We start from the raw sequence: 22,436 nt of genomic DNA, 5'->3' as shown, positions 1-22,436 counted from the left end.
TGAAAATCCGCAATTTCAACAAATACATACTATATTTTCAGAGGGGCCAAAAAGGCCATTTTCCACCATAGAATTTCACAAGTGGGGTGTCATTGGAAAGAGGAGAGAGTGTAGTTATAGAATGTTGTGAAATATCCCTTGCAAAATCCTTCTTAAGATGATTGTGGCTGTTCTAGTGCTGAAAATCTGCAATTTCAACAAATACATACTATATTTTCAGAGGGGCCAAAAAGGCCATTTTCCACCATAGAATTTCACAAGTGGGGTGTCATTGGAAAGAGGAGAGAGTGTAGTTTCAGAAAGTGGTGAAAGACCCCTTGCAAAATCCTTCATGGGACATCTTTAGCTGTTCAAGTGCTGAAATTCTGCAATTTCAAAAAATATATACTGTATTTTCAGAGGGGCTAAATATGGCATTTTCCACCATAGAATTTCACAAGTGGGGTGTCATTGGAAAGAGGAGGAAGTGTAGTTATAGAATGTGGTGAAATATCCCTTGCAAAATCCTTCTTAAGATGATTGTGGCTGTTCTAGTGCTGAAAATCCGCAATTTCAACAAATACATACTATATTTTCAGAGGGGCCAAAAAGGCCATTTTCCACCATAGAATTTCACAAGTGGGGTGTCATTGGAAAGAGGAGAGAGTGTAGTTATAGAATGTTGTGAAATATCCCTTGCAAAATCCTTCTTAAGATGATTGTGGCTGTTCTAGTGCTGAAAATCTGCAATTTCAACAAATACACACTACATTTTCAGAGGGGCCAAAATGGCCATTTTCCACCATAGAATTTCACAAGTGGGGTGTCATTGGAAAGAGGAGAGAGTGTAGTTTCAGAAAGTGGTGAAAGACCCCTTGCAAAATCCTTCATGGGACATCTTTAGCTGTTCAAGTGCTGAAATTCTGCAATTTCAAAAAATATATACTGTATTTTCAGAGGGGCTAAATATGGCATTTTCCACCATAGAATTTCACAAGTGGGGTGTCATTGGAAAGAGGAGGAAGTGTAGTTTCAGAATGTGGTGAAAGATCCCTTGCAAAATCCTTCATGGGATATCTGTCCCTGTTCAAGTGTTGAAATTCTGCAATTTCATAAATACATATTATATTTTCAGAGGGGCTAAATATGCCATTTTCCACCATAGAATTTCACAAGTGGGGTGTCATTGGAAAGAGGAGAGAGTGTAGTTTTAGAATGTGTTGAAAAATCCCTTGCAAAATCCTTCATGGGATATCTGTCCCTGTTCAAGTGCTGAAATTCTGCAATTTTACAAATACATATTATATTTTCAGAGGGGCTACATATGCCATTTTCCACCATAGAATTTCACAAGTGGGGTGTCATTGGAAAGAGGAGAGAGTGTAGTTTTAGAATGTGTTGAAAAATCCGATGCAAAATGACATGTAGGCCGTAGGGAATACATTTACTGTAGAAAAACTTCAAAATCTGCTACCAACTACATCCCCCCCCCCCCCCAGTGTAAAATGAACAAAATTAATTAATAGAAAACAAAACACAACATTTATCAAAAGATCCAGCACAGAAAATAAAGAAAAAACTAGATAATCTGCCACCCTCTACATACCCCCCCCCCCCCCTCTAAATTACCAAATTATTTAATAGAACACAAAAGGCAACATTTCTCAAAACATTCGGCAGTGCACATGGCACATGCCTGTGTTATCGCGGATTTGCGGTCAACACTGGCCCCTTGTGGACGAGGTAGAAAATTGCATTATTTAAGGTGGAACGGAAAATTAACTCCCCCGCGATCTGAAAGTGGTCTCCCCCGCGGATCTGAAAGTGGTGCTAACTTTAGCCTCGTTACGATTACGAGGTGCTGTTGCATGCGTCTCGCGAACGAACCTGTGACGCGACAGACCAACAGCAAGTGCCAGATCAAATGAGACAGACTGAGGTAGGCTGCAAATATGGAAGGCTCTACGTTTATACCAAAACATAATAATGTTTGGCTTCACAGATGATGTATCTGACAAGTCAAAGGAGAAATGAACAGCAGTCTGCAAGTGTGCAAAATAGCGACATCCACTACCACGTTGATTTTCATCCGAAGTTAGTTGTGTTAGAAACCTAACGTCAAATTTGAGTCATGTTAAAGGAGAATTCCGGTGTGATATTGACCTAAAGTGTATTGAAACATGATACCGAGTGTGAACGTATGTCTCATAGCCCATCTCGGCTTGTCCCCTGCACTCCAAAATCTGGCGCTAGTTAGCCGATGCTACCAACAGCTTTTTCAATGGTGGTGCTTCGGCATCGGGCTAGCCATGCCAATAAATCACTGTTTTACACCATTTACGAGGCTCAATGTATCTCCACACTTCATTGGTAGACTTCCGAGGGCCCTGACATTTAAAACGAGACATTGAGAACTTTGAAAAAACACTGGTAGTTTACTTACAAGACGATTTATACAGACAGTATCTTCACGAAGTTTAGCGTTTGCAGCCATCTTGAATTTAGTCACGATAAGTCGAGCTATGAGTAAGAATGAACAGGTATGATAAGGGATCAGATTCCAAAAATAATTCAGTGGAAATGCATGGATTCCAGTTTCTTCCAGTAGCAGCAACTGGAATCCATGCATAGTGAGATGTGTAACGTGACTGGCCAACCGAAGTTCACAAGGTAACAAAACGAATTTTGATTGGATCTCACTCCGGCGCTGGTGGTAACTTTTTTGTCACCAGCTAGCGACATTATATTAAAGTTTTATTTGAAATGCGCAACAATTGGCGTTGGAAACAATCAATAATGTGTTCATAAACAATTTATATAGCCGATTATGAAAAATGAACCAGTTCCCTGAAGGAGATTTACCAATTCGAAAACTAAAGCAGTAAAACAGACTTGGCCCGCCGTCTAATACGTTCACACTCGGTATCATGTTTCAACACACTTTAGGTCAATATCACACCGGAATTGCAGGCCAAAATCAAAACACTGGTGAACGTTCTCAAGACTTCCAGACGCGAGCCTCTTCTGGGTTGCCAGATGTAATGAAGACTTAGCTAACGTTAGTTGACCTGCAGCTGCTTTAACTTCTCCAACCATGACCCAGCTACACATTACAGAAACAGTGAAAACAAAAAATACCTCTCTAACCAACGTAACATATTTAGCTGAAGTTAGTGATGCAGATGAAGTTTAGCCTAGGCTACCTGTTGTGGAGAAATATGGCCAGCTCTGCGTCAGACTTGATATTCTTCGTTTGACGAAGACGTCACCATCTCAGGAAGCTCCTCCGATGTCCACTTAATTTGTTTCTTGTTTTAATTTTGGAAATTTGCCTGCCTCTCGTAGGCGTTCATGACTACAACTGACAGCTGTTGACAGTTGGCCTTTGCTAATTTGACAACCCAAATAGGAGGACGCGCTAGCCCATTATTAATACGCTATTCTAGAATTAATCGTTCAAAACATAAACGAAAATTCCAAGACTCATTTTTTTTCATGGGTTTTACGGGTTTTATGGGTTAGAGTAATGTTGTCAAATAAGCCATTACTTCAATTCATCGTGTTTCCTTACTCTCTGACAACATATGGTGATCATTTTTGGAATGGTTACAGTTTATTTTCCATTATTTCATACATACTGGACCTTTAAGAGTTGGCTTTGAATCTATTATGAATCTATTATCCTTTTTAGTTATGCCATATTAGGTTAAAATGTGTGAAATGGCAAAGTGAAACATTTTCTTGTCTAAGTTTAATCTTGATATAGCGAAAATGTTGCCAATGTAACCTAAAAGTAAGCGCCTCTCTTTCTCCCTCCCTCTTAAACACGTCCCTATTCCATACGTTACAGCAGTGGTCCCCAAACTTTTTCTTCCGAGGGCCAGCTCACTATGCCTGGCTCTAAGAGAGGGCCAGAGATTCGGAGTATATTAGTAAACATAAATAGCTTAGTGATGTGAACAACAGCAGTCTACCTTAGTTGAATATTACATTACATTTAATCATAGGCTACTGCAATTTAATACCATTATTAGCTGTGTTTATATTGCCATCATGCCATATCAGTGTAAAATGTAGCTCAAATGAAATAATACTAATAAAAAGACTTGATGATCTATAAACCGTTCAGATGTAGGCTATGTGGCTTGAATGAATGCCATGTCTGTTTGTTTGTTACAAATAAAACTTCAGCAGTTCATAACTAGCCTATTGTAGCATTTTAAAATGAAAACATGGGTAAATCATCATGAATTTCAATGATTTGGCTATGACTTGACTTGACTTGCTTGACCAAAGCTATGACTTGACTTGACTTGCTTTACACAAGCTATGACTTGACTTGACTTGCTTGACTGTCACAACAAATGACTTGGACTTGCTTGAGACTTGAAGGTTAAGACTTGAGACTTGCTTGTGACTTGCACATGTGTGACTTACTCCCACCTCTGGCAAGCAGTTTCAGTTACCTTATCCATTCACTGTTTGAGGGAAATATTTTGTAAGACAGAGAAGAAAAAATCTTGATATTTGGAAAGCAGGAAAAGAGGAGTGGAGTAGAAAGAAAGACTGAACAAATACAGGCTATATTAGTGATTTATACTTACAGAGCGGCCTTGAATAAGGACAACAAAACTCATCCACTTCTTACCTCAGGCCACACAGGCTTTGAGGGTGCTCCACTCTGGGCATCCATTTTGGGGCAAGATAACCAGCAGGCCGTGGTGTGGAGGCCAGAGAGCACCAGCATCCGTGGGTGGAGGGAGGCCAGTGTGTTCCTGGGCCGCACTCCCACCCCCTTCTTCATCCAGCTGCACTCAACTCGGAGCCAGGGTCACCGTGGAGACGTGGCCGTGGATCAGCTGGAATTCCGAGACTGTACTTTGCCGAGTAAGAGCCCTGAGAAAAGAAGGGTTTCACTTTTTATTGAGCCATTCATTCATTCATTCATTCATTAATGCAGTCATTTTTATCTATGCAGTCATTCATACTATGGGCCCTAATTTGAAAATAGACAAAGTGTTATTAAGTGTCAAATGCATGTGCCCAACATAATCCTTATTTTCTATATATTTTGAAATGTGTGCCCAGACATTGAAGTCTTAAGACTTTGCTCATCTTTAGAATTAGGGTTCTAATCATTCAGTTTCAGTTCTATTCAGTTTTTGTTTGTGTTGTAAACCACATAATTAGCTCTACTGTTACCCTTTGATCCCATCTGTCTATTTGCTCTCTCCCTGCCTCTTGGGGGCAGACTCAGGCCCAGTCCCGGGCTGTCCACTGGGTTGGTTTGAGTGCCGAAGAGGCGGCTGTGTGGAGGGGCATCAGGTTTGTGACGGTACAGATGACTGCGGCGATGAGTCAGACGAGGAGACGTGCGGTGAGCGGGACAGAGTCTCGAAACGAGGACTATTAGGATGTCCTTTGTGTATAAGCAGGCAGAGCAGAACACCAATGCTGCATGAGCATGTCCAGGGAAAACAATGGCTCCCTCTGTCTAAGTGTATTGCTCTGAAAATCAGCTTAAAATTATAGACAAAAAATGTATACTTGAAAATGAATTACTATGTATGAAATTCTCCATCAAAGAATTCATGTTCTTTGTGGTGTATAAATGAAATGGACTATGATTCTGCCTGTATGAGACTCATATATTCTTTGGGATCTTGTATCATATCTCTTCTCCCACCCTCATTGTGCTTTTTGCATTGCTATGTGGTCCTCAAACTAGTGCAGATGGCTACTGGTTCTGTAACTTTGAGAAAGATCTATGCGACTGGGACCTGAGAACCCTATCGCCTCTCAGGTGGTCAGTTTCATCTCAGGCGGACATCTCCCTCTCAGATCCATTGAGGGGCCCCGGACGAGATCACTCCAACAACACAGCTTCAGGTGAGCAGATCCTCATGCATACGCTAGACAAACTCTCATCAGGACTATTTTTATTTTAGGTGACAATAAATTGGTAATTTGTAGATTTAGACATTTATAGACAGTCATTTATAATTCATTCTAATCTGTAAGTGATGGTCAGCCAGGCCTGTTTGAATATGTTGATATTTATCATCATTACTGTTTGGTACTCTCAGGTAAATTCCTTTATGTGACGAAGCCTGACAACTGGACCACACTAATGGCAGACTGGTCATCATTTCACAGTCCTCTACTTGAACCAACCAATAGCACACACCCCTGCAAGGTGAACAGTCAGTCAATGTGACTTTTCATTTCACATACTATATAGTTAAGGGGAATACTGTACATTCAAATGTATTATGAAACAAGGTGAATCTGTTTATGTGTGTGTGTGTGTGTGTGTGTGTGTGAGTGTAGGTGTCTGTGTGCGGGAATATTGTCTTTCTGCACCTGCTATTCCCACACAAAGTTACAAAATGTTTACATACAAGCATTTGATTTTGCATGTGCTTGTCCATACCCAGTGCATGAGTTTGCCAAAACGTTCAATGTATTGCACCTGTGTGTGTACAGTATGTCCTCTACTGTATCTGTAACAGTATGTCTGTGTGTTGGGGTTTATAGATGGTGATGTACACACATCAGTTTGGCCCACGCAGTGGGGGTCTGTCCGTGCTGGTTGCCGGGGAGAAGATCAACCCTGTGTGGGAGCGCGGTGGTACACTGGGAGACCTGTGGGTCCGCGCCAAGGTGGACTTCGTCGTCAACAGCCCCTTTCAGGTGAGCACGTGGAAAACAGAGCATGCTTGGAACATGGCTTTATTAAACTCATTATCAAAAACATAGATGTGCTTAAAGCAGGAGGGGTTTTCCTAAACAGTTCTCCAAACTGAGAAAATCAAAAGTTTACTAGAACAAGCTTTCTGAGCTTTCTGCTGTCCTTATTACTCAATAACTTTTTCTTTCACATGCGGTAGATTTTGTTTGTTGGTGCGATCCGAGACCGGGAGTATGGGGGCATTGGTGTAGACAGCATCATGCTGTCGCCTGGCTGCCGCAGGTCAAACGGTGAGTGCTCAGCTCACAGCCTTCCGTCCTCCACACCCATGCTCAGGCCTGACTGCTGGACTCCCACACTTCTGGAAAGTGCCGGAAAGTGTTTTTATGTCGACTCAAGCACACTTTAGGCCCTGGAGGTTGTGCTTCTTTAACTAAATGGCCAGAGGCAGCTCCCTGCAATGCTGAGGTTTTGCTTAAGGCTCAATTCTCAGTGATGCAATGTTTCTGAAATTTTGGGAGCAACCAGACTATTACTTCGGTTTGTGTCACCGAAGCCAAGTGCTCACAGGGACCCGGGTTTGAGTCCGACCTGTGGTCATTCCCAATCCCATCCCATATCTCTCTCCCATTCACTTCCTGTCACTATACTGTCCTGTTAATTAAAGGCATAAAAAGCCCAAAACATAAAGTTTGTGCCAACCATGTCCAATTTGCAATTTGACTCTTGGCATAAATATTTTGTCTGTCTTTTTGCATGCATCATATGACTGACATAAAGAAAAAGAAAAGAGACCCTACCTCTTGGAGTTTATCATGATGCTTAGATAGATTAAAGCACAACATGACTCTCTTGGCAACACTTCTCTCCTGCTTAATGAGAGTGTCTGCATGCTTTGTGAGCACCCCCTACTGTACCAAGTTAGAAATGTCACTAAAATTACAGAAGACTGTATAGTGACTTTGTATTTAGTAACTGATGCTAAATCTGCATATTGAAATGTTAGATACAGTGGATTTGTGTTTGTGTTTGTGTTTGTGCATGTGTGTGGCATAATGGGACATAGTCATTACGTGTGTGTGTGTGTGTGTGCCTACATGTATCTTTACAGATACTGCCCCAAAACCAGCATTTCCAAAACCCCCGCCTAATCCCTGCACAAGTAAACTCGAGCTGTTTTGTGACTTTCAACCAGACTGCCCAGGAAACGAGGATGAAGCACAGTGTGGTTAGTGTGTTAGTGTGTGTGTGTGTGTGTGTGTGTGTGTGTGTGTATTTACCGCCGTACCTGATCCTTAATTTAAACAACCTGTGTTCATATATGCATGTATCTTATAAGTGTGTGTGTGTGTGTGTGTGTGTCATGTGTGTGTGTGTGTATTTACCGCCGTACCTGATCCTTAATTTAAACCACCTGTGTTCATATATGCATGTATCTTATAAGTGTGTGTGTGTGTGTGTGTGTGTGTGTGTGTGTGTGTGTGTGTGTGTGTGTGTGTGTGTGCGCGCGCACAGGGGACTTCTCCTATGCCCAGGGCAGCTCTGGTTGGACAGACACTAGCATTGGCAGTCAGGGCTGGATGCTGACCTCTGACACTGGAGGTGAATTCTAGAGTTTTACAGCTGCATATACAGCATATACCTGTAAATACAAAATGTTGCACAAATTGATTAATTGTGTATTTATGTATCTGTCTGTCTGGCTGTGTGTGTGTGTGTATTTCTGTGTGTGTGTGTTTAGAGAAGTACTTGTCAGTCGTGGCGGCCCCTGGTCAGCAGCTGAGTGAGGCCCAGACTCGTACTCCTCTTCTGGGTCCCTCTGGCCCTTCCTGCTCTCTCTCCTTCTCCTACCGTCTCACAGGCAAAAACCCACACATTGGTATGCAACTTTACCCAAAACACACACACACACACACACACACACACACATGGTTCAGATGTTCATATGTATTATACACACACACACTTGGTGTAGATGTGTATATGGCCTCATTTATATTGCCCGTCTTGGTTATTTTTTCTAGCCTGACGAGCCAGACCCACATTAAAATGTAGGGTCTGGCCACTCACCGTTCGCAGTGCTCAGTCCGAGGGGCGGGATAATCGGTTGTCTTTCAAATTCCCTCTGCACGCAATAGGACAGCGCTGAGTCCCATGCGTTTTCCCACCAGCGGAGCTAGTTGGCTAGTTCAAACTTTTGCCAACTGACTCGTGTCACACTGTTGGCCAACAGTAACATCCATCTTCTTTGTTTTCAAGTACTGTAGCAGGGAATTCAAGCCAAACCGTTGCAACTCTGCCATCAATCATTATGTTAAGCCCGCCTAACGACTCTATACACGATTTGATTGGCCTGATAGAAGTTTAATTTTTCGAGCTCACAAGCCAACGGAGAGTTGCTAGACCTGGAAGCAAATGTAATTCTAGATTTCTAGGCTATATTTTTTCATATTGTGTGGACATAGTGTGTTTCTCTGTGTGTGTGTGTGTGTGTGTGTGTGTGTGTGTGTGTGTGTGTGTGTGTGTCTGTGTGTGATTTATATGTCTGTTTTGTCCTGTTGTAGGAGATCTCTTTCTGAGTGTAGTGGACAGTGTGCTAGGCCCCCAGCCTAAGTTGTGGGAGTTTAGTGGGAGGACCTCGGAGAGTGCTGGGGACTGGCAGAACCACACAGTCTACATCGGGGCTCGCAGCCATCGATTCCAGGTATAGACCCGCACTGCCAGTCTGGCTCAGATTGTTTATGTCCGATTTTTACTGACAATTGGTTGATGCACTTACCTCTTTGTATGCATTGCAGGTATTTGCATGCCTTTGTCTGCGTTTCTTTCACTCTGTAGATCCACTGATTAAATAATTCATTCATTCATTCACTTATTCATTTTTATTTCTCTTGTATTATCTCTCTCCCTCTCTTTTCAGCTTGAGTTCTCAGCTCGTGCCAAACAGCTTAGCGACGACTCTCAGATTGCAGTGAAAGATGTCCTCTTTGTCAGCTGTCACGCTGACAGCATCACCTCAACGGCTACAGGTGAGGTTCTGATTTGGGCTGAATGTGGCTGTTTTACCTCCAGCACTGAGTCAGTGAGCCCGTTTAATCAAGTGACATTGTGTTTTGTGTCTGTCTCTGACACATTCTTGTCCTCTTCACAGGAGTTTCGTGTAACTTTGAGGAGGATCTGTGTAGTTGGTACCAGGATCAAACCGACAACTATGACTGGGAACGTCTGACAGGGATGGATCACACCATTTCTGTTGGTAATGCATATTTAGCATGGGTCGTCATTGCCACACACTTCCAAGTGTTCTCAGATCCTTCCAGAGCCTTCTAGACAGTCAAACCTGCAGGACAATACACAAGTAATCAGATGGCAATTGTGTATGTTGTCATTATGTAATATGAATGTCTCTCTCATTCCTCCCACTCTTTCTCTCTCTCTCTTTCTTTCTCTCTCTCTCTCTCTCTGTCTCTGTCTTTCTCTCTCAAGGGTCTAGTATGGTGGTAGAGATGTGGAGTCCATCTCTGCATGGCCTGTCTGGCCGGCTGCTCTCATTCCCCCAGCCCACCACCACCAAAAGTTACTGCCTGTCCTTCTACTACAAGATTTATGGGCCACACACAGGTGAGTGCACAGTCTCTGCCCAAAACTCTGTATTAATAGGCAAAACTACTCTGCATTAATAGCCAAAACTCTGCATTAATAATAATAATAATAATAATAATAATAATAATAATAATAATTTATTTATATAGGACTTTTCCAGCATATGGCACAAAGGGCCAGATGTACTAACGCGTTTGCGCCCACCTCAGGCGTATTTGTTTTACAACGTGCGTGTAAAATCATTGCGAGGTATGTACAAACAGGCCGCAATGATGTAAAAGCGCAAACTGCCTGTCGCGGGAGCTGAACATGGCTAATTGCGTTTTTCGTGTCATGCATATGCATTCATGGGAGGATCCAGGGGAAAGTGGGAGTTTAGCATAAAAAGATGGGAGGGAAAGCGTAAAGATCGCTTAATTATGTATTCCGCGGTATGTACAAAGACTGCTCCTGAAAGCGCACGTCTATTCTGCGCCTAAATACTTCCGCCTTGTAAAAGCAGGTGTTAATCCAAATTGCAGTTCAATGTGTCAATAAACCTTTCAAAGACAACAGAATCGCTATTTAGAGCACCAGTTTTGTAAGTATTTGTACTATCAAAAGCAACCTTTACTTTCGTTGGCCTTTTGAATGTCTTACTTTCACTTTCACGTCATTCACTTAAACTTTCTTACTTGCTAGATTTGAATTTTCCATAGCCTATACGTGCACAAGTACTTTGAGTAAAACTACTGATTTTCATTATCTCCCTGCTTGTTGACATCTTATCATGTATGGTATAATTTCATGATCGCTAAACGTTGGATTCTTTTTAATGTTGTCATCAGTTAACTTCATTCAACTGAGCTTGTATAGGCTCTGCCATTCAGTTGGAGACGTTCGTAAATTGCGTTTATGGGTGGAGAAAGGCGGAGAAAGGCGCAGTTTACACTAGTTTGATAAATACGACATAAACTTGGGTCTGACAGCGTTCTCAATCTGCGGTTTGTCCATGACGCTGATAACGCTACGTTCGCAAATGTAGGTACATCTGGCCCAAAGTGATTTACAGACCAACAAATATAGGCTAGTGTTTTTTCAATGCACAGAGTGCACTAAAAGCACTCCATGCAGAAGACAAAAGATGCCGGACAGAGCAGCGTATTTGCAAGCGTACCCGACGTGACACCAAGACATAAACAAGCAAATTAACAAAATACACACAAGACAAAACATGCCAGAAAAAAGCGGCGTGATCGCTGGGTACATGTGCGCATATGAAAGTTTCAGGTGAGCACATGAAAGTTTCACGTGAGCACATGAAACTAAACTTTAGATTTTTTTTTGCTCATATCCCCTTAGGGGCTCCATACATGTTAATCCAGTTCATTGCATCTAACCGGCTGAAAAATGTTCAAGGGCAATGATGACTTGCGTGAAACCGAGGACAGCTATCTTTATAAATTATAACCAATGTCCTTTTAGGCAAGTCCCTCCTCTTGGCGTCCATATTGTAACGCTTTTTGGGCACTTATCGGGCATTTATTTCAGCAGAAATGTGCGTGCACAAGGCTTTACGACACCAACCTTGCTCCAGCGGTGAGATCACAACACATGATTGGCACGATGTATTCACAAGTCGACTTTTTTGCCGCGGAAGGGGCTGGATACTGTATGTTTAAACAACTGCCATATTGGCGTTACAATCTAACCCTATGTAGGCTATTTCTATTGAGTACAGTGTCTCCTCATTAGAAAGTTTCTGTTATAACTGACCATCCTGGAGGATTTACTGGCAGTCTGGAGAGCACTGGATACACAGAACAGTCTGGAGTCATGAGCGATCTTGCAGATCAGCAGCTCGGTGGATTTTGACTGCAACAGTTTGTTTCATGAGATCGTTGTTATCAGAGTTCCTTACTCAATTCACACTCCATAGGAAAAGGCCTTGATGTTCCTCTGTGGGTGCTTGTGACATCTATGGTTCATATGTCTTACAGTGACAATGTCAAGTGAATGACAATAGTTTTAATCAATTACACAGTAAATATTGTGCACCACATGTCATTTGTACACATTTACTCTTTAGCTGAAAGAGTGTCTCAGCTATCATGGGGTCATATTTGGTGGAGATTTAATATGAATTTACTCACCCTACAATGTGCTTTACAGTTGAACTGTAATGTGAAAAAATGGCCCTATTGCAATATTATATTATGAAATGAATGTAACATGACAGTTCATTAGTGCTTTTGTTAGATGAAAGAGTTGACTGCATATATTTAAACCACATATCAATATGTGCAACTGCTATACACACTTGACAAAGTGACAGAATGTTTACAAGCAGGTCATGCAGGCAGAGGCAGAGTTCATACACACAAATACATGGATACACATACGAAGGGAGAGAGGGTTGACATACTCATCTAAAGTTCACAGACACTCTGGCTCTTCTCAGTTTACAAAATGACGGCCACGATGGAGTGGAGCTTACATCTTCAGAATGGAGATCTGTTGGAGGAGCGAGGAACTCAGTTTATAGAATCAGTGTTTACTAGCTGATGCAGGTGGAGCTAACGTTAGGAAGTAGGACATCTGGACTGTTTAAAACACACTGCTGAGTTTAAACACAACTTCTTGGTTCCAGTTATGTAGAAAATGAGCTAGTGGGTATTCATTCGGTCAATAAGACCTCTAAACAAGCAGCCATACTGTATATGGCCTGAGGTCCAACAAGGTTGTTGAAAATGGAAATTTCAATGTCGAGATTCTCCTACCATAAGAGGCTCTGTATAGTGACATTGGTAGTGTTTTGAACCTGAAGTCCAGTATACACTTATCAGTCACCTGAACCCGACTGGTTTGGCTTTAGTGGTGTGCACTACAGAGTAAGCTATGTATGAACACTATGGGATAATATGGAAAAGCATTTACAGTATGAGGACAGTAAAAGCAGGGGGACATATAATCATTTCATCATTTTACCTTCCCAGCTAACTGTCTATCCATCCATTTATCCATCCATTTATACATCCATCCACCCTTTCATCCATACATGTGGTTCATCCGTGTGTCTCGGTTCCCCTCATAGGTGGCCTGAATGTGAAGCTGCTTCATGCGGACGGCGCTGAGGAATTGCTCTGGGCTCGCTCAGGAGCTCATGGTAATAGATGGCATGAGGGCTTGTGCTCAGTATCTTCTCCACTCAATTCCTACCAAGTGAGAGCTCACAGAATATACAACGAATAGCCCACAGGGTCACCCAATCAAATAACACATTAAGAAATGATCTCTAGAATGTGTGCATGCACTGTACTGCACATTAGCTTAGGTCTGTTATTGATGTCCAATTGAAACAGAAACATTTTATGGCTGGATTCAATAAACATCAAAAACATTTTTGATAGTTTATCATGGTCATTGATTAATGAATATCAATATGATTAAAATAACAAAAAAATAAAAGTGTGGTACTTTCATTGCTCTTTCTGTAGCTGGTGTTTGAAGCACAGCGTTCGTCCTTTGATGGCCTTGTGGCCATAGATGACATTACATTCGTGCCGGGCCTGTGCTCACTGCCCAGCCTGTGTTCGTTTGAGGGGCAGACGTGTGGCTACACGAGTACTAGCACTGGCTCTCCTCTCTGGGCACACCAGCGCGCCGGAGCCGGACCCAACGGACCCAAAACAGACCACACCATGGAGACAGAAAATGGTCAGAAACACACCAAACATAGATCATAAATCATATGCTAATTTATGAAAATATTACCACTATACCACTATAGTATCAGCCTGCATCATTGTTGTAGTGTGGCAAAAGTATTGCAAACATGACTTGGTTAACAGTAATCTCTCTCTATACTATATATTTGCGTGTGTGTGTGTGTTTGTTTGTGTGTGGGTGTGTTGTGTGTTGTTTGTACTGCCTGTAGGTTTCTACATGGTGGCCAACACCGGAGCGGACGCTCTTCCTCGAGCCAGTGTGAGCACCCTCACCTCCTCGGTCCGCACAGCCTCCTCAAACATGGAATGTGTGCACTTTTGGTACCACACTGGAGGAGAAAAGCCTGGTAACAAAGACACACAGAAATAGAATGATACAATAATAAAATACCATTTTCTCAGCCATATTTAGTATATTAAAGGGGTGGTTTAGGATTTTGGACATAGGAGCTCATTTCCAAGTTAGCAAGTGTGATATTTGTGGGTGTACTGTCGAGTGGGTAAGACTGTTTTTAGTGGCAGGCTAACACATACTGATGACACATACTTGCGCTAGCCTAGCACCCGCTAACTCTGCAACTAGGACTGGAGGAAACTGTTGCAAACGGTCTCCACTGATAAATATCACACTTGCTAACTTGGAAATGAAGTCCTATGTCCAAAATCCTAAACCACCCCTTTAAGCTATAGTATATTCATTTTAATTAAAAGCTGTATTTCTGGTGTGCTATGCATTATTTATCATGCTTGCACACATGCAGTGTTTGTTTGTGCAATACATTTCAGACCAGGTTTGTTGGTGTGCTGTGTGCGTTTATTTTTTTACAGTAGTATAAATGACTGTGTATGATTGTTCTGTTGCTCAGGTTCTTTGAGTGTGTATGTGAAGCCAAAGTCTGGGGACCGGATAAAGATTTTCACCAATACCATCAACCAGGGAGACATGTGGCGCCATGCCAACGCCAACATCAGCATCACTCAGCAGAAGGACTATCAGGTAGTGTTTTATTACCTATGGGGTGAAACTCTTATTCTGCCACTCTGACAAAATGCAGATACATACCGGTACTTAACAAGTAATTTCATTTCACGCTGCAAGTCAATACTACTCTCTCTCTCTCTCTCTCTCTCTCTCTTTCTCTGTGTGTGTGTGTGTGTGTGTGTGTGTGTGTGTGTGTGTGTGTCTGTGTGTGTGTGTCATTTTCATCTGAGCTGCCCTCTCTATCTTAGTTGGAGTTTGAGGCTGAGGGTGCAGGGGGAGAGAGGACCCACATCGCCATTGATGATGTGATCTTCTCGGCTCACAGCTGTCATGCTAAGGGTGAGGCCTCTGGGAACACTACTCTAAGAGGAACTGTTGTAGGGATCCCTGTTTTAAAGAGGGGGTAACACAGACATCTTTCAGATGGTTATGAGCCAAAAATCAGTTTATCACTCGATGAGAGTGACCTTGGGGACCCAAGGTTATGTGTTGAATCTCTTATCACATTATTCACTTAAAGGAAAATTCCTGTATTTAGCACTTTGAGTCCCTTTTCTGGTTTGTTTTGGATGAACTAGAGTGGTGGACACCGACATTTTGACGATTGGTCCTGTCTCGACTTTTCTGACTCGTTTTGAATCGCCTTTGACTAGTCAGAGTGGCTGCCTACAGGCATGCACAAACATGTCCTAAAACAACCCTTAATGTGCATTTTCAAAACTGTGCAACTCACCGAGTGGTTAGTGGTGTTCGTTGATGTTCCAAAACAAGTAGCGCAGCGAAATAAAGTTTCTGTCGTGTTTTATTTGCCATTTTGTAAAATCCCATTGATTTCTGTTGGAAGACTCTTTGCACGTTGATATTACTGCGCCACCGTCTATGCTTCAGGCTCAAATATTGAGCGGAAGTTTTTACGCGGTTGTGAGGTGTCTGAAACAATAGTTCCACAATAGCAAATAAGACGGCTGGAAATCATACTGTACATTTCGCCGATATATTTGATTTTAATAATCAACCACTAACCACTTGGTGAGTTGCACAGTTTTGAAAACGAACGTTAAGGGTTGTTTTAGGACATGTTTGAGCATGCCTGTAGGCAGCAACTCTGACTAGTCAAAGGCGATTCAAAATGAGACAGGACCAATCGTCAAAATGTCGGTGTCCACCACTCTAGTTCATCCAAAACAAACCAGAAAAGGGACTCAAAGTGCTAAATACCGGAATTTTCCTTTAAAGACAAATTTGGTATGTGTGTCAGTATGCTCTTCTGATTTCTTGCTTTTCTCACTGCCCTCACCCCTGCTTTCTTTGGATGTTTGGTTTGTTTAAGACACACTGAGTTTCAGTCAGTCAGTGCATGTGTGTGTGGTCTATATAACTTGGCATGTGTTGTTTGATCTTGCAATGTATTCTGTATGACCTTGTGCTGTGCTGTGCTGTGTGTGTGTGTGCATGCGTGCTTGTGTCCGTTAGGTACCGTTTGTGATCTGGAGCGAGGGCTGTGTGACTGGTCGAACACCCAGAACCCGTCTCAGGATCAGCTAGACTGGGAAGTGACCAGTGCCTCTGGAGAATCTCGCCTGCCCACTCCATATGAAGACCACACACTGAAGACTGAGAAAGGTTAGGGTGTGTGTGTCTGTGTGTGTGTATTTGTTTGTTTGTGTGTGTGTGTGTTTATTTTTGTGTGCATGGTTGTATGCCCATCCATATATCCCATCGGGTACTGTGCACATAATATACTCCATTCTGCATGTTTAGGTCATTTCCTGTTCCTGCCCAGTACTACTCGGACTCCTGCTTCCTCTAAGGCCTGGCTGCTAGGCCCACACCTGCCCCCTACCGACATTTCCTGCCTGCGCTTCTGGCTCCATCGACAGGGCAGCTGTAAGATCAGTAACACACCCTCATTACTTTTCTAAATAAAATCCCTGTTCCTTTACACTATTTATCAACACCTCTCCCCAATGCATCCTGTTTACCCATGTCTCTGTCAAGGCAGTCCCAAAAATTGCTATCCCTCCCTACACCCCTACTACTCTGGATCTACATGTGTTCATCTAGGCCAGGGCTAGATACAATGCTTTCCCATGACTCAGGCTTAAGACCACCATTGTACAATCAGTCGGACATATCTAACCGAGTGACTATGACTGAGAACCTAAAGGGCACACCCACAACCTGTGCTAGATGTGCATGGCTGCAGGGATGAGAAAGGAGGAACAGCCTTGTAGAGTTGTGATATACTGTTGGAATGAAGATAGCTGAAAGATCAACAGCCTTGTAGAGTTGTTATATACTGTTGGAATGAAGATAGCTGAAAGAACAACAGTCTTGTAGAATTGTGATATACTATTGGAATGAAGATAGCTGAAAGAACAACAGTCTTGTAGAATTGTGATATACTATTGGAATGAAGATAGCTGATGCAATAGTGCATGATCTGTGCTTTTGCAATGATTGAGAAATACATGAATGAGTCACTATAAACTCTGAAATGATTTAAACATGGCATTCTTTCATGAAAAATATGACAAATCTTTCTCTGTATTCCACTCAAGTAAAAAGTTGTAAAGACAAAAATGAATCTGCAAACACTGTGTTTACTATGTATCTCATAACAATGTACACTTAAGGGAAGTCATCAGGGAAATGCAAATATGATTTTTAAGAGACTGAAAGAATTCGTTAGATTTGACCTCTGACCTTTGGACTCTAACATGTGACTCTGCAGCTGGCAAACTGCGGGTGCTGCGTCTGGCTCTGGGGCTGGAACATGAGCTGTTTGTTGCCCCGGAGGGTGTTAGCTCTGACTGGATTAGACATGACCTCAACGTTACTTCTGCTGAGGAGTTCCAGGTGAATCATCCATGCAGACACGTACATAAGCATACATACATGCATGTACTTTCAGACACAAACACACACACACACACACACACACACACACACATACACACACACACACACACACACACACACACACACACACACAGACACACACACAGAAATACACACAAGCGTATCCCCGTGCATATTCTGCATACTGAAACAATTATACAGATCATAGCATTCTAAACATTCAGGCTCTGTGTGTTGTGTATTTGTCATGTTCTGTCACTCTTTCTCTGTGTGTGTGTGTGTGTGTGTGTGTGTGTGTGTGTGTGTGTGTGTGTGTGTATGTTTTCATCTGGTGTAGATTGTATTTGAGGGCACCACTGGAACTGAGGGTGTGACGGCCCTGGATGACATTGAGTTCAAGGAGGGGGTGTCCTGCTCTGATGTCATCAAGCCACCCCCAAGTAAGACCCTCTTAAACTGTCTCTTATCAATTTCTTATTCAAAACAGTTTATTTTATGCAGTCACTTCTCATCTCCAGACTCATTCCTTATGTGGTGATTATTTAACCAATAGCGTGCACTTTGTCTGACATTTTTCACACAATGAAGTCATTGTAATGAGACCATCCACACAATCAGTAAATATCATAGTAAATTAACTAATCAGTAATTTGTTGGATCCATACACGTTCAGCTTTGCATGGAATGAATGTAGTAATGAACCAAACAGAGCCAGAGAAGTCATCAGTACTTAGTTCCAATCAGGGAGGCAGTCCTGAGGGTGAAAACAGACACATTGCAGCCAAGAAACCTGTTAGACTGACTCATCAAGCTCAACTACTAACAAGTCTGCACTAATTGATCATAGACTGTGTTTACATGGACTTAAGTATCCTGGCTTTGATCATATGTTTCCATGAACACAGATTAATATTCCTGTATACATGATCATTTCTAGTATCCTGGTTACCAACAATAGAGTTCTGTATATATAGCTAGCCGCTATCTGGGATAAAAGTGTACATGGAACAGTATCCTGGTTTCTTTCGGAGTATTCCAGGTAGGTTAACCGGATTTCTCAAAATTGGGATATGGCCTTATCTGGGGTTCTGAAATCAGGATATGATGTTTATATTCGCAAACACAAAATCTTTGAACAGAGAGTAAACATGACAGAGAGTATTTATGCAGTGAGCGCTTGGTGTGAGTGAGTCTTCTTACGGTGCCTCTACAGCTGCCTCACCCCCAAGTGCTGCGGGAGGTATCGCTGCGTCCATCATCGTGGGGCTGCTGCTGCTGGGGGCATTTGCGGCCATCATGTACTTCTACCTGCGAGTGCGGGAGAGGATCAAAGCCACCACTCAGTCCGAGATCAGCGGCGGAATCAGTAATGAAGCTTATGAGTCAGCGTCAGTGGTGAGTTAAAGCAGTTAAACTATTTCTATGTCAAGTGTTGAAGCAAAATAACCTTCAGGAAACATGTGTAGGACAGCCTGAAACATGTGTCACTGTGAAACATGTGGTACATTTGTAGTGATATATTGTATACATCAGTAGAATGGCAGTATGCAATTAATGTAATAATTAATAAATGACTACATTTCTTGTGATTTCTATAACTGACAGTCTCACGCTTTCCGTCATTGTGTGCAGTGTGCTTTATATCTATCTGCAGCTCCTATAACTCATAAATAAACTAACACACACACACACACACACACACACACACACACACACACACACACACACAAAAAACATTATTTGCATTGTATATCATCAATGCCAGCTGTCTGAAAATACAAATGACAGCTATCTGTGTACTAATGGCCTTGGTTGATTCTTCCTGCCTGTTTGTATGTTTCCATCCTGCAGCAAGGCCATGGACCTGCCTCTCCCAGCAGTTCACACGTAGATGTGGTCGGTTTTGGGAATAAAATGTATGCAGAGGTGAGTGCAACTTGGAAAATGGCCTTCTCAAAAATCACATGTTAGACTGGCTTTGATTGAGTTCTGTCAATCATCTCTGTGAATATACAAGAGGACACTGCCCATTTCACTTAAAGGGATATTCCACCATTTGGGGAATTACACTCATTTTCCACCTCCCCTTGAGTTAAACAATTGATTTTTACCTTTCTCCAGTTCATCCAGCCGTTCTCTGAGTCTGGCGATACCACTTTTAGCTCCAGCCTAGCATAGATCGATCATTGAATCCGATTAGACCATTAGCATCTTGCCTGCTAGCATCACGTTTAAAAGTGACTAAGATTTCCGGTATATTTCCTATTTAAAACTTGTCTCCTCTCAAGTTAGAAAGTGTAATAAGACCAATGGAAAATAAAACGTAGCGATTTTCTAGGCTGATTTGACATGGAACTATACTCTCATTCAGACGTAATAATCCAGTCACTAACCAATTTGTCTGCTGCAGCTTAACCTTGTTGCTGAAAGTTAGCATACAGGGACTATTTTCAGGTGCTGCATGATATCATTGTGCTGCTGTGCCCATGGTGTTCCTTGATTATTACGCTGGAATGAGAGTATAGTTCCATCAATTGTTCAAAAATCAATTGTTTAACTCAAGGGGAGGTGGAAAATGAGTGTAATTCCCCAAATGGTGGAATATCCCTTTAATTGAAATACACTGGTGTTTATTTTCATTCACAAACACCATTATCCTGTCATTATATTCATGCACATCTCTCTCTCTCTCTCTCTCAATCTCTCTCTCTCTCTCTCCACACTTCAAGACCTCTGAGGAAACACCATAGATAAACTGTGGGTGGTTTTGATTAGGTTTTGCTGCCACCTACTGGTCACCTGTGTGCCTGTGATATGATTTTACCACCAACCATGTGGGACAGTCTGACCTTGTAGATGAATCTCATGCGTTGTACTATATTAATACCAACACACATACAGTGGGCTGCTGCAGATGAGTGTGGATAACCTTTGTTGTGGAATTAATTCAGTAATTAGACTATTGAGTAACCAGACTGTACATCAAATTGCACTTATGTTTTTATTAATGTTGTCTTTACTCTTGGTTCTACTTACATGTTATGTTGAAGGTAAATAAATCGTGTCATTTTCATATAAATCATAAACTATTTGGTGCATGCAGCACAATAACACCTCAACAGACCACTGTGACTGCAATTCCTTTCAATACAACTCTCATCTGTAACCGACGATTGGCTTTGAGGTTTCAGACTCCACCAGGCTGTGCAGGTTTCAAAACACTGAACAGGGGTTTCAACTAAAAGATGAGAACAGTGTCAGGATGGTGGGATAACCTGCTTAGACTCCTGTCACATGGGAATGTAAACAGTGACAATGTAAAGTTGTTCACACTCCTGAAATTCATTTGGATTTTTTAATTTGAATTATAAAATAAAACAGTCCTACCACCAGGGCTGGTTCTAGCCTACCACGTTTGGGTGGGCTGATGTATTTAGATGTATTTGAAATACGTATTATTTATTATTATTATTATTATTATACGTATTTTGCAGGATTGGAAAAAATCAAATGTAGTTTGTAACAAAATTCTTTGAGGGGTTGAATTTATAGTATTTCAGAACTATAATTTAATACTTAAATACTTCTCTGTTATTTTTTTCTTTAAAAAGCCAACAGGACAGCATGAAATGTGAACCCATTTTTCCTTTTTCTTGCAGTAGTATGCCACATTTTGTCCTATAGAAATAAATGTGACTTGACTTAAAAGTGTTAGATACAACTTTTCTCTTCTGTGTGCGAGTGTGTGTTGCGGCGGTGGAGATGGGAGTTGGATGGCCTTGGTGGAGGGGAGTGAGGAACCAGCTACGCATAGGGCAGTTTATACAACCCTCCCTGACTGCCCTATTCGTTGGTTCCAGCGTTACAATCATGTCAGCTGCATGACATTTCACGACTTGTCGCTTGCAGACGCTTGCAGATTTGTCACTTTCTGATATGGAGACATAATATTCCAAAACATATTTTTTCACCAAAAAACAATGGTCACGAAGAAAGAAGAAATGACAAACAGTTGAAGCGTACGTTTTAATCTGACCAGAAGAATAAGCTAGGCTGCATTCATTCTTTTGCTCTTTTGCAATGTCATTACATCACCAAAAGTATTGGTTTCACCAAAAATATTTGGCAGTAGTTTCAAACTACCGAAATATCCACCTATAAAATATTTTGATACAAAATAGCAGTCAATGAGTGGAGTGCACGCACATCTACAAAATTTAAACAGGTGCTGGGCTTAGCCGACAATTGAAAAATAACAGTGTGCGGGTATCTTTTTATTTTACAAAATATGCAGCCATTTTCTTCAAACCAATTGCTTCTGTAGTAGGCTATATTAGGTTACAATGTGAGGACAACATATTAAATCCACATTCAATTTTGGTGACAGGACCCTACAGCTTTGGCTTTCCCAGTTTCACTGGCATTCATTATTTTGGGGAGGAGCCACACCCACTGGAGTGATAGGTGTCCCACATTAGGACAATTCAGTATAAAAAAACTAATTATAGTGGATGGAATCCACTATCTTGAAATCTCCTGGCTTCTTCTTCTTATAACCTTTTCTTTTTACCTTTTCAAGAATGAATGCGACTCTAACCGCTTAACGTACAGA

At 41.8% G+C, this 22,436-nt stretch overlaps 1 protein-coding gene across 1 annotated transcript in view; it reads left to right on the top strand.

Moving 5' to 3' along the window:
* The window catches only part of mamdc4 (MAM domain containing 4), a 32,839-nt gene extending 13,611 nt beyond the window's left edge, over positions 1-19,228 (top strand). The window contains exons 6-29 of the mRNA XM_076283433.1: positions 4,633-4,866; positions 5,237-5,356; positions 5,713-5,868; positions 6,066-6,175; positions 6,517-6,672; positions 6,870-6,978; positions 7,800-7,898; positions 8,186-8,272; positions 8,412-8,549; positions 9,235-9,374; positions 9,591-9,699; positions 9,822-9,926; positions 10,157-10,291; positions 13,347-13,474; positions 13,750-13,969; positions 14,190-14,327; positions 14,847-14,977; positions 15,211-15,301; positions 16,436-16,585; positions 16,724-16,849; positions 17,697-17,821; positions 18,162-18,264; positions 18,498-18,616; positions 19,016-19,228. Coding sequence (XP_076139548.1) covers positions 4,633-4,866; positions 5,237-5,356; positions 5,713-5,868; positions 6,066-6,175; positions 6,517-6,672; positions 6,870-6,978; positions 7,800-7,898; positions 8,186-8,272; positions 8,412-8,549; positions 9,235-9,374; positions 9,591-9,699; positions 9,822-9,926; positions 10,157-10,291; positions 13,347-13,474; positions 13,750-13,969; positions 14,190-14,327; positions 14,847-14,977; positions 15,211-15,301; positions 16,436-16,585; positions 16,724-16,849; positions 17,697-17,821; positions 18,162-18,264; positions 18,498-18,616; positions 19,016-19,228 — 3,242 coding nt within the window. The remainder of the gene's footprint in view (positions 1-4,632; positions 4,867-5,236; positions 5,357-5,712; positions 5,869-6,065; positions 6,176-6,516; positions 6,673-6,869; positions 6,979-7,799; positions 7,899-8,185; positions 8,273-8,411; positions 8,550-9,234; positions 9,375-9,590; positions 9,700-9,821; positions 9,927-10,156; positions 10,292-13,346; positions 13,475-13,749; positions 13,970-14,189; positions 14,328-14,846; positions 14,978-15,210; positions 15,302-16,435; positions 16,586-16,723; positions 16,850-17,696; positions 17,822-18,161; positions 18,265-18,497; positions 18,617-19,015) is intronic.
* Positions 19,229-22,436: the final 3,208 nt, after the last annotated feature.

Source organism: Alosa pseudoharengus, unplaced genomic scaffold (genome assembly GCF_046254945.1).
Source record: "Alosa pseudoharengus isolate Yale_2024_CS ecotype anadromous, Long Island Sound unplaced genomic scaffold, YU_APseudo_1.1 YU_APseudo_1.1_scf_14, whole genome shotgun sequence".
NCBI lineage: Eukaryota > Metazoa > Chordata > Actinopteri > Clupeiformes > Clupeidae > Alosa > Alosa pseudoharengus.
Note: the sequence above shows the minus strand (reverse complement) of the source record. Positions and strands in the feature narration are given on the sequence as shown.